At 50.1% G+C, this 16,067-nt stretch overlaps 1 protein-coding gene across 8 annotated transcripts in view; it reads left to right on the top strand.

Annotated features, from left to right (window-relative positions):
- Positions 1–16,067, top strand: part of TRPM2 (transient receptor potential cation channel subfamily M member 2) — a 51,479-nt gene that overhangs the window by 499 nt on the left and 34,913 nt on the right. For 3 of the 8 annotated variants that reach the window (XR_006057391.2, XM_042237655.2, XM_042237660.2), the window contains exons 1-3: positions 10,460–10,872; positions 11,049–11,137; positions 15,613–15,769. Coding sequence is in view for 7 of the 8 variants with exons in the window: in XM_042237655.2 (XP_042093589.2) it covers positions 10,582–10,872; positions 11,049–11,137; positions 15,613–15,769 (537 nt within the window). In the remaining variant the exon portion in view is untranslated. Of the gene's footprint in view, positions 1–180; positions 10,383–10,459; positions 10,873–11,048; positions 11,138–11,185; positions 11,303–15,612; positions 15,770–16,067 lie in introns of those variants that run through there. The other 5 variants (XM_042237659.2, XM_027961066.3, XM_060406181.1 and 2 more) reach the window with 5 other exon arrangements.

Here is a 16,067-nt window from a genome sequence, read left to right on the forward strand (position 1 = left end):
GCGCTGCGACACGGCTGGGCGCGGTCTGTCCGGAGGCGCCGTGTCGCGACTAGGGGACGTCTGGGACTTGGCCATCTCAGGCTCTTCCTCTGACCCCCGCCCCCAAGACCTCCCGGCCCAGTTCCCTTTGCCCCTCACCCGCGTGTGGCTATTTTTCGTCTTGGAAGTGCTGTCACAGCCAGGATTTCAAAGGATGCTGGAGGAGGAGCGCAGGGAGCAGCTACAGGGTTAGCGGAGTGGAGAGGGGGCGCACAGAGGGCCGCGGCCAGTGTGCCCAGACCAGCACGTGGTTCTGTTTACCCGTGAGTCTTCTGGGATGCGGAGGGCGGCGTACCAGGAGGAGCCCTGTCTGAGTGAGTCCTCATGGCAGCGTTCGCCCCATGCTCCCGTCAGCCCCCCACTCCTCTCTAGGGCCGCAGCTTCACGTTTTGTCAGTGTTCTGTGCTGGATGACAATTGTAGGTGTGCGTGTTGTTACTATATTCAGGCCTAGTGGTCAGATTCTCTCTCTTCTGGGAAGTCATTTATTTTTAGAGTTTTCTCTAAATCCCTACTATTCATTTCAAAATTTGCTGGGCCTGTGAGGGAAAATACTCAAACTGACCTTTGGTCTTTTTCCTAATAGTTTCAATATGTTGAACACTACCAAAAAATCATTTGTCAACAGAGGCCTTGTAAAGTGCAGTAGATTGGGGTCTGCAGAAAATTTTTGGATTGAACTGAAGGCACTGAAAATGGAGGGTTATAACTGAGATGTCAGCAAATATGACCTTAACAATTCTAGTTGATGCTCTTGGAATATTAAATATCCCTGTTAAGTACATTTTTCCTTTTCAATATATGAATTTTAATATCTCTATCACTCTATCGCTCCAGCCATATTTCCTATATCAACAGTCGCCTGTGGCAACTTTATTTTTGAATACAGACCATTCTTGTTCAATATTTGTGTAGTGATAATGGCAACGGAGCCTGGTGGGCTGCCATCTATGGGGTAGCACAGAGTCAGACACGACTGAAGCGACTTAGCAGCAGCAGCATTGAATTTTATTCTGTAAATAACAGCCTTAGTACCCTAAACTACAGCCCAGCATAACTTTACCATTTGTAAGAACTACAGTGTTTTATATTCTAAATAGCAATTTAAATGTTTTATTCATTACACTAAACAAATGCAGAATGCAATGAGGAAACTGTTGATTACTGTAGAATGAGCAGATTTGTTGTGTGAGGTGGGTGCCCTCTCTCCACTGGGCTGACAAACCTGAACTGCTGAAATGCGGTGTGTTCCAGGAGCCTTCCTGAACGTTTGGACAGTGTGAATTATATTTGGATTAGCCACCTAAGAAGCCCAGAGATTCCCCCAAACTCCAAACTATGAAAGAATTATTGAAAATCTTACTGTGCTCAGAGCGCATTTAAGGGGTTCTTAATGGCAACCCACTCCAGTACCTATGCCTGGAAACTCCCATGGACGGAGGAGCCCAGTAGGCTACAGTCCACAGGGTCGCAAAGAGTCGGACACGACTGAGCGATTCCACTTTCACTTGTCCTCTCTGAGGGTTGCCCAATCACTTACTCTTCAGACTTTTTCTTAGAAAAGGACAGTCATTCCACGTATGTGGCTGAATGTAGCCTGCTGCAAGCGGTGGATTTATTCTGACTCTCTTGTTTTATGTTAAATCATGTGATTTTTGAACTGTGTGCATAATATACTCAGTTGGCTTTAATACAGTTCCTCCAAAAACAAAACAAAACAAATTCAAAGTGAAATTGATACTTTTCTTAAAAATACTGTATTTTATTATGAGAATTTACATTCTTCCTGGAACACTGTTGCAAAGGCCCAGAGAAATCTAGGGCCTCTGTAGTTTGTAATTTCCTTGGCTTCCTAGATATTTTGAATCTGAAGGTCAGAAGTGTACAGAACATATCATGAACTGACTCATGAGTAGATGGTGTTTGTTTGTTTGTTTTCCAGTATGGCAGTACTGTTTTTACAGGAGATCTCATAAGCGGGCATCAGAGAAGGCAATAGCACCCCACTCCAGTACTCTTGCCTGGAAAATCCCACGGATGGAGGAGCCTGGTAGGCTGAAGTCCATGGGGTCGCGAAGAGTTGGACATGACTGAGCAACTTCACATTCACTTTTCACTTTCGTGTATTGGAGAAGGAAATGGCAACCCACTCCAGTGTTCTTGCCTGGAGAATCCCGGGGACGGCAGAGCCTGGTGGGCTGCTGTCTATGGGGTCGTAGAGTCGGACATGACTGAAGCGACTTCGCAGCAGCAGCAGCAAAAATCTGTGCTAATTGTTGTTGTTCCATCCCTAAATCATGTTCAACTCTTTGTGACCCCACGGACTGCAGCACACCAGGCTTCCCTGTCCTTCACCATCTCCCAGAGCTTGCTCAAACTCATGTCCATTGAGTTGGTTAAGCCCTCCAACCATCTCATCCTCTGTTGCCCCCTTCTCCTCCTGCCCTCAATCTTTCTCAGCATCAGAGTCTTTTCTAATGAGTTGGCTCTTTGAATCAGGTGGCCTAAGTACTAGAGCTTCAGCTTCAGCACCAGTCCTTCCAATGAATATTTTGGATTGACTTCCTTTAGGATTGACTGGTTTAATCTCCTTGCAATCCAAGGGACTCTCAAGAGTCTTCTCTAACATCACAGTTCAGTTCAGTTCAGCTCAGTCACTCAGTTGTGTCTGACTCTTTGCGACCCCATGAATCACAGCACGCCAGGCCTCCCTGTCCATCACCAACTCCCGGAGTTCACTCAGACTCACATTCATCGAGTCGGTGATGCCATCCAGCCATCTCATCCTCTGTCATCCCCTTCTCCTCCTGGCTCCAATCCCTCCCAGCATCAGAGTCTTTTCCAATGAGTCAACTCTTCACATGAGGTGGCCAAAGTACTGGAGTTTCAGCTTTAGCATCATTCCTTCCAAAGAAATCCCAGGGCTGATCTCCTTCAGAATGGACTGGTTGGATCTCCTTGCAGTCCAAGGGACTCTCAAGAGTCTTCTCCAACACCACAGTTCAAAAGCATCAATTCTTTGGCACTCAGCCTTCTTCACAGTCCAACTCTCACAGCCATACATGACCACAGGAAAAACCATAGCCTTGACTAGACGGACCTTAGTCGGCAAAGTAATGTCTCTGCCTTTGAATATGCTATCTAGGTTGGTCATAACTTTTCTTCCAAGGCGTAAATGTCTTTTAATTTAATGGCTGCAGTCACCATCTGCAGTGATTTTGGAGCCCCCAAAAATAAAGTCTGACACTGTTTCCACTGTTTCCCAATCTATTCCCCATGAAGTGATGGGACCAGATGCCATGATCTTTGTTTTCTGAATGTTGAGCTTTAAGCCAGCTTTTTCACTCTCCTCTTTCACTTTCATCAAGAGGCTTTTAGCTCCTCTTCACTTTCTGCCATAAGGGTGGTGTCATCTGCATACCTGAGGTTATTGATATTTCTCCCGGCAATCTTGATTCCAGCTTGTGTTTCTTCCAGTCCAGCGTTTCTCATGATGTACTCTGCATAGAAGTTAAATAAGCAGGGTGACAATATACAGCCTTGATGTACTCCTTTTCCTATTTGGAACCAGTCTGTTGTTCCATGTCCAGTTCTAACTGTTGCTTCCTGACCTGCATCCAGATTTCTCAAGAGGCAGGTCAGGTGGTCTGGTATTCCCATCTCTTTCAGAATTTTCCACAGTTTATTGTGATCCACACAGTCAAAGGCTTTGGCATAGTCAATAAAGCAGAAATAGATGAACATCACAGTTCAAAATCATCAATTCTTCCTCACTCAGCCGTCTTTGTGGTTCAACTCTCACAGCTGTTCATGACTACTAGAAAAATCATAGCTTTGACCATACGGAACTTTGTCGGCAAAGTTGTATCTCTGCTTTTTATACACTGTCTAGGTTTGTGATAGCTTTTCTTCCAAGGAACAAGTGTCTTTAATTTCATAGCTGCAGTCACTGTCTGCAGTGATTTTGGAGCCTGAGACAATAAAATCTGTCACTGTTTCCATTGTTTCCCCATCTATTTGCCATGAAGTGATGGGACTGGGTGCCATGATCTTCGCTTTTTGAATGTTGAATTTTAAGCCAGCTTTTCCACTCTCCTCTTTCACCCTCATCAAGATGCTCTTTAGTTCCTTTTCAATGTCTGTCATTATGGTGTCATCTGCATATCTGAGGTTGTTAATTGCTCATGGATAATTTTTGCTATGAAACAGGGTGGCCAAATTTGCTTTTAGGTGATATGTGAAGAGAGCAACTGATGGTTTGATTCTGGGGAGAAGAACCCCAGAGATGGTTTGATGCAGGGGTTGTAAGTTCATTGTCAGCCTGGTTTTCTGGACTCTCCCAGGGCCTAGACTGTTGGGCAAGGGTCTGGGTGTGGTGTGGGGGGTGTGGGTAGAGGGGAGGAAGTGGGGGTCATGCCGGACTCTCCCTGCAGCTGGGCATGGGAATGGTTACACATGGCTTTGCCCTTCAAAATCTGATGAGTGGTGGGTGTAAAGAATGGTGTTTGATACATTTCCTAGGGACCTGTTGGCAGCTGGGATTGAGAAGATGTGCACAAGCCTCTAGTGAGTGTGCTGAGATGGGCATCTGTGAATCCGAAAACTGTGAATCTGGGCAAACGCACTTGAGTTTCTTGAGACCAGGTCCTTTATTGCTCCTTCTGTCACTTGTCCCGTAGAACAGTGATCCCCAACCTTTTGGCACCAGGGACCAATTTCGTGGAAGATAATTTCCCCACAGACTGGGATGGGGCAATGTTTTTGGAATGATTCAAGTGCATTACTTTTATTGTGCCCTCTGTCTCTATTATTATTACATCAGCTCCACCTCTGATCACCAGACAGGAGATCCTGGAGGCTGGGGACCCTGGCTGCAGGACTGAGCCCTGGAGAGTCCCGGTTCCCTTACAGATTAGCTGCCTAGTTGTGAGATTCTCAGAGCCTTTTCCTCTTGTGTCACCTGGAACATTTCTTGCTGATCTGCTCCCCTGAGAAGCTGATTGTGAGGCCCGGCAAGCTGCCGGCTAGGACAGCAGGTGGCTCTGTAAAGGCCACTCGAGCGTAAGCCCCCTTTGCCACGAGTGGTGTGCCAGGTGGCTCCTGAGGACCGCCAGGCCAGCGCCGCTCACTGCCTGTCTCAGTGCATCCTGCCTGCTATATGAGACCACGTTCAGTGGCTCATAAGCAGCAGATATTTATTTCTCACAGTTCTGGAGGCTGGCCATCCAAGACTGTGTGGTTGGTGGTTCTGGAGACTGGATATCTAAGACTGCGTGGTCAGTGAGGGCCCACTTTGGGAGCAGACTCCTGTGTTCTCATGTGAAGGAAGGGGCTGGGGGCTCTCTGGGGTCTCTTTTACAAGGGCATTGATCCCATTCATGTAGACTCCACCCTCCTGACCCAACCACCTCCTAAATGCCCCATAGGAATTTTAGGGGAACACAGACCATCCCATTCTGGCCCCCTAAAATTATGCCCTTCTCACATGCAAAATATACTCACTCCATCTCAACAGCCCCCAAATCTTAACTCACTCCAGCATCCACTCCAAAGTCTCCCCTAAATCAGATGTGGGGAGACCTGAGGTGGATTCACCCTGGGACATAGTCCTCTCCAGCCGTGAGCCTGGGGAACCAGACAGTCAGTGGCACTGAGCTCCAGTTCATGTGCTCGATGGACACACAGGAGGCCAAAGGAACCGAAACGTCGGCATTGGAGCAGAGAAAGGTTTACCGCAGGGCTGAACAAGGAGAGATGGGTAGTTTGTGCCCCCCCAAATCTGGAACCCCTGAAGGCTTCAGCAAAGCATTTTTAAAACCCAGGCCATTGGGGCAGGGGGGCAGTGATCACAGAGTATGTGATCAGCTCGTGCACGGCTCTCTGACCTCTCACTGGTTGATGGCAACAGGGCAGGGTCTCAGGGGCTAACGTCATCAGTCCTCAGGCTCCAGTAGGTCTGTGGGCTACATGCTTAAGATCATCAAGTAATTAACATCTTCCATCTGGTGGAAGTGGGGCTTTCACATGTGTAAAACCACTCAGGAAATGTACAACAGAGGATGTCGGCAACACACCTGCCCTGGGAAGGCCCCCTTATAGGGTCCTGCTTGGTTGCAATGAGCTGTGTGCTTCCAGAACAGAGTGGAAGGCCAGGCAGAGGGTGAATATTCCCATTCTGAAAGGGGAAGTGGGAAAGAAGGCAGGGTGACAGGTCCTAAGTGAGCCCAAAGCCTTAAGGCCCACTGGGGGATGGTCCTGCCCCGAGGCTTTGCTGTGCAGAGCCCACTGCACCCTCCTGGGCTGGAATCGCAGGCCAGGGGCTCTTCTGGTCTGGGGCAGCCCCTCCCCAACACATTGCCCTCTGCCACAGGCTTTGGGCACCTCCATCCTTCAACTCTGAGTGGAAGTAGCCATGTGTAATCTCCTGCCCCCAGCCCTGGGTGTATGCACATCCCTGGTCAGAGACAGCACTGGTCAGAGTGCAGGCCGTCATACAGGGTCACCCCGTGCCACACCAGGCCACCCCTGGGGCTGCTGAGGAGGCCAAGATGGGAGGGGCGCAGGGCAGCTGGGCCCCCAGGAGAGCATTCTGCCCTGTGTGCCCTTTCCCTCTGGGCCTGTGCTGGGAGAGCTGCCCCCTGAGCCGTGAGATGCCTTGGGGCCCATCCTCCCTTGTCACAGAGGCAAATCCCGGCCTATGTTGACTCTGTTGAGATGCTGTCTAGTCTCCCTGCTGGATGAAAACAGCCAGCCCACCTCCATCCCGAGCAAGTCCAGCCATACCCTCTGTGTTCTTCCCTGAATAAGCTTTCTCAACCCTTTCCATGCCAATAGGCTGAGCATCTCCCAACTCTCTAAGCCCTGAATTCTTTGTGATCAGAAGTCTGTCTTTAGGTCATTTCTCTCTTCTTGCATTTTGCTGTAAGTACTCAAGAGAAGCTTTGCTGCACTTTCAACACTTGGCCTACATGTTTCCTTGGTCAGATTTCATCACTCACAAGTTATGTCTCCCACAAAACACCAGGAAAGAAGCAGCTCACCAAGCTCTTTACCTCTTTATAACACAATTGCCTTTCCTTCAGTTTGCAATAAGATGGTTCCTGTTTCCATCTGAGACTCATCAGAATGGCCTTGCCCATCCCTCTTTCTACTAACATCTGCTGGTGACCACGTAGGTTTCTTGAAGGAGGCTGGGGCACTCCCTACAGCTCCCCTGTCCCGAGCTGTCACCGCACTCATTCTGTCTGTCTGTGGTGATGGAGGCTTTTTCTAGCACTCCTCTGGACTCTTCCACTCTGCACGTTGCTCAGTTCCAAAGCTGCCTGGGCATCTGTAGGTGTCTGTAGCATCAGCACCCACTCCTGGAAACAATGTCCTGTGTTGTCGTGGTGCCTCCACGGGAGGGAGGTTTGGCTCCCTTCCTCTCTGCAGGTATGGGCACGTCTGGGAGTGACCCTGGCCCGGAAGCAAGGGGGCAGGAGCTGCCCAGGGGGAGGAGTGAGGACAAAGAAGTGAGAGGTGGCCTGAACCCTGACCCCAAGTGCCCCAAGTGCCCAGCACTGAACTGAATGGCCCAGAAGAGGGTGGGCCAGGGAGGCCAGGTGATGGCAGGTGCCTCACTCCCTGGCAGATCCCAGCCCCCCTCCACCAGAGCACAGTGACCACTTGTCGAAGCTAGATGAAAAGTGTTGGGAGGGGAAACTTCGTCTGCTGCCTGTCTTGGGTTCTTATGGCTGAACTAATAATAATAGTAAAACTGACACAAGACTGATTAGCAGGAGAAAAAGAAACATTTAATTTCATGCACCTGGAGGTCCCATAGGAATGGGACCTAAGAAGTGGGCAAAGCAGGCAGCTTTTATACTATTTAGAAAAAAAAAATACACTAGTAAAGAATTGACAGGGCAGTGAAACTTGAGTTTGGGGTACCCAGTGAGTGAAGGATCTAAAGAGTTTGGGCTTTAGTCAATGAAAGAAGTCGCGAGGTTGGTTTACACAGGCTTCTTGGCCCCGAGTCGGCATCTCTGGTGATAGGGTCCCTCTGTCTCTGGGTGCAGGGGTGCACCTCTCACAGGAGAGGTTTATGCCCTGCTCCCAAGGAGACAGAAGGGAGGGTAAGAGTGGCCCTCTTTTGTTGGTTGTCTCTTAAGGAATTTTTGTCGTTGTTCAGTTGCTAAGTAGCATCCAACTTTGTGACCCCATAGACTGCAGCACACCAGGCTTCCCTGTCTTTTGCCGTCTCCTGGAGTTTGCTTAAGTTCATGTCCATTGAGTCAGTGATGCTATCTAACATCTCATCCTTAAAATTCATTCAGTTCAGTTGCTCAGTCGTGTCTGACTCTTCACGACCCCATGGACTGCAATATGCCAGGCTTTCCTGTCCATCACCAACTCCTGGAACTTGTTCAAACTCATGTCCATTGAGTCAGTGGTGTCACCCAACCATCTCATCCTCTGTCATCCCCTTCTCCTCCTGCCTTCAGTCTTTCCCAGCATAAGGGTATTTTCCAATTAGTCAGTTCTTCTTAAATTTTTAAATTCAAAATAATCATATGTCTCTGAGGCACATTTTGGGGCCACCTATGCTGGACACCACAATGGGCAGAGAAAGGACTATCAATGACCGTCAGTGACCGTCTTGTATGGGGGAGGGTGACGTGGCCAGAAAGGGCTTCGGGGTGGGAGAGGGAGGGAGACCTCCTGACCTGTCCTCTGCCTCTGTTCACACCCTTGGAGCAGCCCGTGGCAGTGGGGCCCTCCCTGGATGACACCTTGGGTGATATGGGTGATGTCATGAGATGTCACTGTGGGCATCGTGTCTCCAGGGAAACTCGTGGAGTCTGCACGTATTTATTTTCACATTCGTGACCTGAGGGAAGTAGTCATACTGCTTACCGAGGCCCCAGTGATGGAGACCGGGTCAGAGCAAGGGTTTCAGAAAACAGGATCTGTTCTGCTTGGAGGGGCCGTGTCACAGAGTGCAAGTCCACTCCCAAAACGAGCTCTGTGGGCAGTGGGGGCTTTTCTTCTTCTGGAAAAACAGAAGAAGTGACCCATGACTGAAAGCAGGAGGCTGGGACCCCATCGTGAGCACTGCGTGTGAGGACTGGGTGGTTTCTCCCCTGGTCTTGGGCTCCTGGGCATCACCGGGCATACAGGAGCAGTGGGGATGGGCATGGTGCTCTTTCTCTGGCCCTTGGTGACCCAAGAGGATGAATGGGCTCCTGGGCCCCGTGGCTGTACACGTGCCTCCAGACTGCTCACACCTGATGAGGCCAGAGCTGGGGCAGTCAGAAAAATGTGCAAACCAGAAGGCAATGGGGCCCCACAGGAAGAAACGCCTGACTCATCTCCCCTGGCCCACTGCAGCAGCCCGGGGGCTGGCTTCTCAACTTGAGTGGTCTCGGGGTGTGACAGCTTCAAGTGGGATCTCATTCCCTGACCGGGGATGGAACCTGGGTTGTGACGATGAGTGCACTGAATCCTAACCACTGGACCACCAGGGACCAGTGGCTAGAGTCAGTAGCTAGTGGTTCGGTTCTCGACTATTTTGAAGAAAGAAATCAGCAAAGAGATGAAAAGCAGTGGGAGAAGTAAAGTGTGTATTAAGAACAGAATACTTGCAAATAGACACATGGTCAGGTTCACAGAATTGTGTGCAGCAGGGGCAGCTTAGGTCGCTTATATGGGGCCGTTTTCTGGGTCATTGTTTTCCTCTGGCCGATTATCCTACGTTCTGCCCATATCTGGGCCGACTCAGGGCCCTCCCCTATGTGTAGGTGCATCTTCTAGCCAAGACGGATTCCAGCATGAGGGTCTCTGAGAGGTTGACAGGGCATATTATGGGCTAGTGCTCCTTCCTTTTGGACCCCCACCGAACGTTTCTGTGCTTGTGCAGAGGGGTTAGGGGGAGTCTCCTCGACCTCAAGGACGAAAACTGTGGTTGTCTTGTTTTTTTCCATCAGAGCTTAGCTCCTCTCTGCTCCTGCCAAGGTAACTTCTCCTTGAGATGTTAGAAGGAGAATTTCCTCAAAATGTCTAATTGCTCACCTTGGGGCCCACCCACCTCCTACCTCACTTCCAGGCCCCCTGGCTTCGAAAGCCAGAGAGAAGCTTATTTTGAGGTAGCAGGACCAAGCCCGTCCTGCAGAGCCTGAGCCGGGCATCAGGATGGAGTTACTGGTGAAGAGGCGTCATGATCAGGCCAGCTCCAGGGAGGAAGATGGCTTTGGGGTGCAGCCCAGGAGGGTGGCCAACCTGGCCATGGTCCCCAACCTCCGGCAGAGCAGCACCAGCCTCTGCAGGAGCAGGAGGCTGCAGCGCCTCTTCAGCAGCTGTGAAAAGGTAGGTCTGGGGTCACTGGGTCTGCCAGGGCCCTGGTGGGGCACAGTGACCACCTAGTTTTGCGGGGGACCACAACCCAGCAGGGGGGACTTGGAGAGAGCACTGGGGGCCCGGGTCTGTGCCCCTGGGTTGGTTCCTGTCCTGGTTCCAACTGGGAAAGTGCTGGGTAAGCCCCTGTACCCATCCGCCTCGTTGTGCAATGCCTTTGCATCCTTCACCCAACAAGGAAGGCCCCGGGCACCAGCTGAGGCCTGGGTTGACTGCACGGAAAGCCCCAGGCAGGCTTGTGTTGGGGACATTTGAATGTCACACACCACTGGTTGGGTGTGAAGATGGTATCTCACATCTCAGCCTGGTCCCACGGATGTGGTCACCTTTGCATCACACTGCTGTTCCTGAGAAAGGCAGTGCTGACCTACAAACTGTAAAGGGCTGTGGAGTCCCAGGGGCCCGGGAGGAGCGGTTCCCCAGGTCCCCTCCTCCCTCTGGGGTCGGCATCTGAGGGTCTCCGGCAGGTGGTGGGGGAGGGCTTGGTGTCCTGTCTCTGAAGGAAGACCCTGAAGTGTGTCAGGGCGCACGGGTGGGTCTGAATGAGGTGTGGGGTGTGGTTTTTGGAATGGCACTGACCTAACTGCCTGAGAATCTCTGTGACCTTTTTACCCTCAGCAAGAAAACCTGAGTTCATGGATTCCTGACAACATTAAGAAGAAAGAATGCATATACTTTGTGGAAAGCTCCAAACTGTCTGACGCTGGGTGAGTGGCTTGTTCTGTTCCCACTGGTGGTTCAGACAGTACAGAATCTGCCTGTATTGCAGGAGACCCGGGTTTGATCCCTGGCTTGGGAAGATCCCCTGGAGAAGGGAGTGGTAACCCACTCTAGTATGCTGGCCTGGAGAATTCCAAGGACAGAGGAACCTGGTGGGTTATAGTCCATGGGGTCACAGAGTCAGAAATGACTGACCGACTAACACATTTCTTTCCCTGTTTCCACATGGGGTAGCTGACCAAGGCAGGGCTGACCGAGCCTCAGCAGGGGACAGTTCCAGTGTATATTCCAGCCTGGGGTGTTCAGAGCATTCCCCTCCAGATACACCCTAGTCCTCACTCTGCAGGAAACAGGCCTCACTTCCGCTCCTTTGTCACCTGGTGATGCCACCTCCACCATGGAGCCCTCCTTGACCACACCCAGGATGCAACCCCTCCCTCCACCACACTCTCTATTTGTCTTTGCTGCTGCGCTGCTATTATGTGGCTTTGTGGTTTTCTCGGATGAGTTCTGAGCTCTGACCGTGGCTGAGTCACTTTATTACTTCCCCACTGGACAGATAGCCAGCATCCAGCTCAGACTGTGAACAACACAGAGGGGAGGGGCATGCCGTGTCTGGGTGATGGAAGAGGATGATAATCTGGAGCCAGAGGTGCATGATCACCGACGATGATGCTGTTCCTCCTGGGATGTGCCCAGGATGTTGTCACAAAAAGTGCCCCATTTAGGGGTTCACCCTCCAGCTTGGCTTCTCTTCAGACGACAGCCCCCTTCCTTCTCGGAGGCCATGGGGGACCCCCGCATCAGAGAAGTTTGGCATCGTGATCCAGCTGACAGCCTCAAGGCTGTATTCAGTAGTGATCAGAGTTCAAGTTTAGGCTGATTGCTCTGACCATGTGCAGAGGGCTTTGCACTGAGGTCTCCGATTTTAGTTTTTTAAGTAGGCTTACAACAGTAGCCCCAGGTTTCCTTGCAGGAATCATTGGCTCCAAAACCCTTTGAAGAAGGTTATTGTGGAGCCCGGGTCTGGTTGGTAGAGGTTCAAGGGGTGCCATCTGTCCAACCTCGGCCCCTCCTATCCTCTGAATTCTGAACAAATAGCAGAGAAACATCCACAGGGGTCAGTGAGGGTTGGGGCACAGTTTGTATCTGAGACAGAAATGGGACCACTTCCTTGTTCAGTGTTTCTGTCCCTCTTTGAAGGAATGGTGCTCAGGATATGTTTGGCTCTGAAACTTCTGAAACACCTTTCTTGGTACCAGGACCCATGTGAGGAACAGCCATGGGGGCTGTGTAGGGGTGGGGGGAGGTGGGGCGGGCTGTTACTTGAGTGTGCATAACTCCCCCTGGCAGCTTCTTCCTCGTATGACCCGAGGTGCTGGTGAGGGGAGGGGAAAGGGGGCAGAGCCCTCTTACCCACATGGGCCAAGAGTGCTGTGAAAGTTCTCTGATTATTCAGCTTCTGGGTCAACAATCTGTAGTTTCCTGCTCTGTGTCAGGCTTGGGAACACTCTGTTGATTGAAGACCTAATCTCATTGGGGGATGGTTGAAAGAGAGGAGGGGAGGGTGTGGTCTATTCTAGGCTGTTACAATTTATGAGGAACTTTGGGGTGGCCTTGGGCAAGGACACAAGATGGAGTCCTTGTCCTGGTGGCCCCCTTCCCCACCTTGGACCCAGCTTCCTCCTACCTGAATGGAGGTGCTCACGGGTGGTGCTCAGGGGAGCCCTACAGGTCTAGAAGTGATTTGAGTCCCCTAAGGGGTCATGAGAGCTTCCCAGGCGGTAGTGGTAAACAACCAATTTGCCAATGCAGGAGACGGGAGAGATGCAATTTCGATCCCTACGTCGGAAAGATCCCCTGGAGGAGGGCATGGCAACCCACTCCAGGACTCTTGCCTGGAGAATCCCATGGGCAGAGGAAACTGGCGGGCTATGGTCTGTAAGGTTGTAAGGAATTGGACACAACTGAAGCAGTTTAGCATGCCTACACACAAGGAGTCATAGAAGAAGGTGGGCTTGGAGTTCCTAGTGGCTGGGCCAGTGCTCCCTGGCCTGAGGAGGCCCCGGCCTGAGCAGTGGGACAGGGGTACTGAACCCAGGAGCCCAGGAGACAGAGCACAGGGTGGGTCTTGGCCTCTTGATCCAGCCTTGGTCCTCTGCACTGTTAGTTAACCTGCACAAATTTTGTAAGTTATCTTTCATCTAGAATCTTATTTGGCCCTCACAAATTCTGCAGGTGAGGGGTCAGAGAATGTATATTTTTCCCCCATTTAAATTGAGAAGTTGAGAGTTGGAGCCCCTAAGGCCACATTCCGTAAACTACAGGGAAACCCATTTTCTCTCTCTAGGTCCCGTCGTGTTTTCCCCTGGTGTCGTTGGGCTCAGGTCTCACCTGGTGTCAGATTTTTTGATTTGGCCTCATTTGTATCTTGTCTTCTAGGTCACCTGTTACTAGCTAAAGTAGGACTCTAAAAAAATGTGTAGATTTCCAATTTAACAAGCTGTGAAGAACATAGTTGCTGTCTCCTCTCTCTCCTCCCAAGAACGGCATTAAAGGAGTAAAATGATTTTAACCCACCAAGACAAAGGAGGCAAGGGAGGAGGTGGCAGTTGAAAAGAGATGGTGGGGTGTTCTCTTTGGGGGGCCATGTGCATCCCTCTAGTCCCAGATCTAGATGTTTCTGCTTTGAGCCTATACCGTGTGCTTTTTTGACCTTTTTATTTTGAAATAACTATAGATTTATATGAAATTGTAAAGATACTGCAGATGGACCCCACGGTCCCACCAGCGGTCACTTCTATCCCCACATCCATAACCCCTGGCAATCACTCATCTGCTCTTCCTTCCTGCAACTGTTTCAGGTGCTGAAAGTCATGTAAGAGGAATCCTTCACGAGGTGATGTGTCAAGGCTGGCTTTTGTCTCCCAGTGGAATGCCTCTGTGATCCGTTCGAGTTGTGTGTGTTGGTCCTAAGCTCCTGTTTGCTGCAGAGGAGCCAACTAGCCTAGATCACAGTATTTGTAGGAGGTTCTGGTAGATGACAAATAATTGGATCTTATTATTTTTTTATCCACTTTGCCAATTTCTGGGGCTCCCCTGGTGGCTCAGTGGTCAAGAATCTCCCTGCAATGCAGGAGACACAGGAGATGTGGGTTTGATCTCTGAGTCAGGAAGATCCCCTGGAGGAGGAAATGACAACCCATTCCAATATTCTTGCCTGGAGAATGGACAGAGGAGCCTGGTGTGTTATAGTCCATGAGGGTGCAAAGAGCTGGACACGACTGAGTGACCAGCGCTTTCCCTTTCATTGGTATACGAGGACTTAAGTTTGCCATTGTATCTTTTTGTTTGTTTATATTTCTTTATTTTTTCTTTTCCTGCCTTTCTGTGGGTTACTTGAACTTTTCTTAGAGTTCCATTTGGTTTATCTATGCTATTTTTGCCTATATCTCTTTTATAGCTTTTTAGTGGTTGTTCCAGGCACTACATTATATATATTTAACTTATCACATATTACTGATATGGGCTTCCCTAGTGGCTCAGACTGTAAAGCATCTGTCTGCAATGCAGGAGACCTGGGTTCGAGATATCTGTGTGTATTCGGAACTCATCCTAGTCTCCCGGTGTTGACATTCACCAGTTTGTGGGAAATGTAGAAACATTCCCATCTTTTACAACGCTTTGCCCTTCCCCATTTATATTATAACTGTTTACAAAATTTCCTCCACATGCATATTAGGTCATGGTGCAATGTTGCTTCAACTGTCAAACATACTTCAGAAAATTTAAGAGGAGGAAAACGCGTTTATTCACTCACCCACAGTTTTACTCTTTCCAGTCTTCTTTCTTTGTTTTCAACAAGTTATTGACCGGAGACAGAGCAGCACATCTTAGCATATCTTTCCTCACCTGAACACTGTTGGCTAAAGATGTTTCAATATTCACTTACAGAACAAACAGCCGGCCTATGCGTTAGTGTCTAAAAAAATTTCCCTGCTTGACAACGTGCTAATATTCCAGAATTCCTCCTTTTATCATTTCCTTTGTTTAGAGAACTTCCTCTAGCCATCTTCTTTGGGGAAGTTTGTTGACCAGTTCCCTGATTTTCTTTCCTCTGAGTGTGTCTTGACATCCCTTTCATGTGGAAAGATATTTTTGCTGGATGCAGAATTCTGGGTTGGTAGTTTTCATCTTTAGAAAAATGTTGTGTGGATTCTTCCTTGGCACTGATTTCTGGCTTCTGACTCAAAATCAGTCATGCAATTATTTTCCTCCAACAAGTAAAGTATCATTTCTGACTTTCAAGATTTTTGTCGTTAGATTTTAGAAGTTTGACAATTATGTGTCTCCGCTGACTCCGTGGCTGGGGTGCTAGTCATGACTCCGCTGGGCCTCCTTTATCCCTGCCGAGGAGAGGCGCAGGCATCAGTTGCCCCTGGTGACCCTGCGGCCTTTGCAGGAAGGTGGTGTGTGAGTGCGGCTACCCACGTGAGAAGCACCTGGAGGAGGCCACTTTCCAGGGCCAGGAGTGGGACCCGAAAAAGCATGTCAGAGAGATGCCAACAGATGCCTTCGGTGACATTGTCTTCACGGGCTTGGGCCAGAAAGCAGGAAAGGTTGGTTTCCATGACCCCATTGTTCTTACTATGGACCAGAGCCCACCCTAGTTGACTGCGGTGGCCGGACCTCCTTAGGGAGGGAGTGAGAGCTACAGAACCCACCTGCCCAGTGCTGTGGGTGGGGTGGAGGGCCCTGCATGGCAAATAGAGCTACATGGTGCCCTCAGGGGATTTGTTGCCAAGGCTCCAGGAGAGGTGTGGGCGGGGCACAGTGGCAAGTTCAGGGGGAGGCCTGAATGGCTTTTGTCGCTGCCAGGAGGGAGCAGGGGAGCACACGGCCTGCCGGCGGGGGTGA

Source organism: Ovis aries, chromosome 1 (assembly GCF_016772045.2).
Source record: "Ovis aries strain OAR_USU_Benz2616 breed Rambouillet chromosome 1, ARS-UI_Ramb_v3.0, whole genome shotgun sequence".
Classification (NCBI taxonomy): Eukaryota; Metazoa; Chordata; class Mammalia; order Artiodactyla; family Bovidae; genus Ovis; species Ovis aries.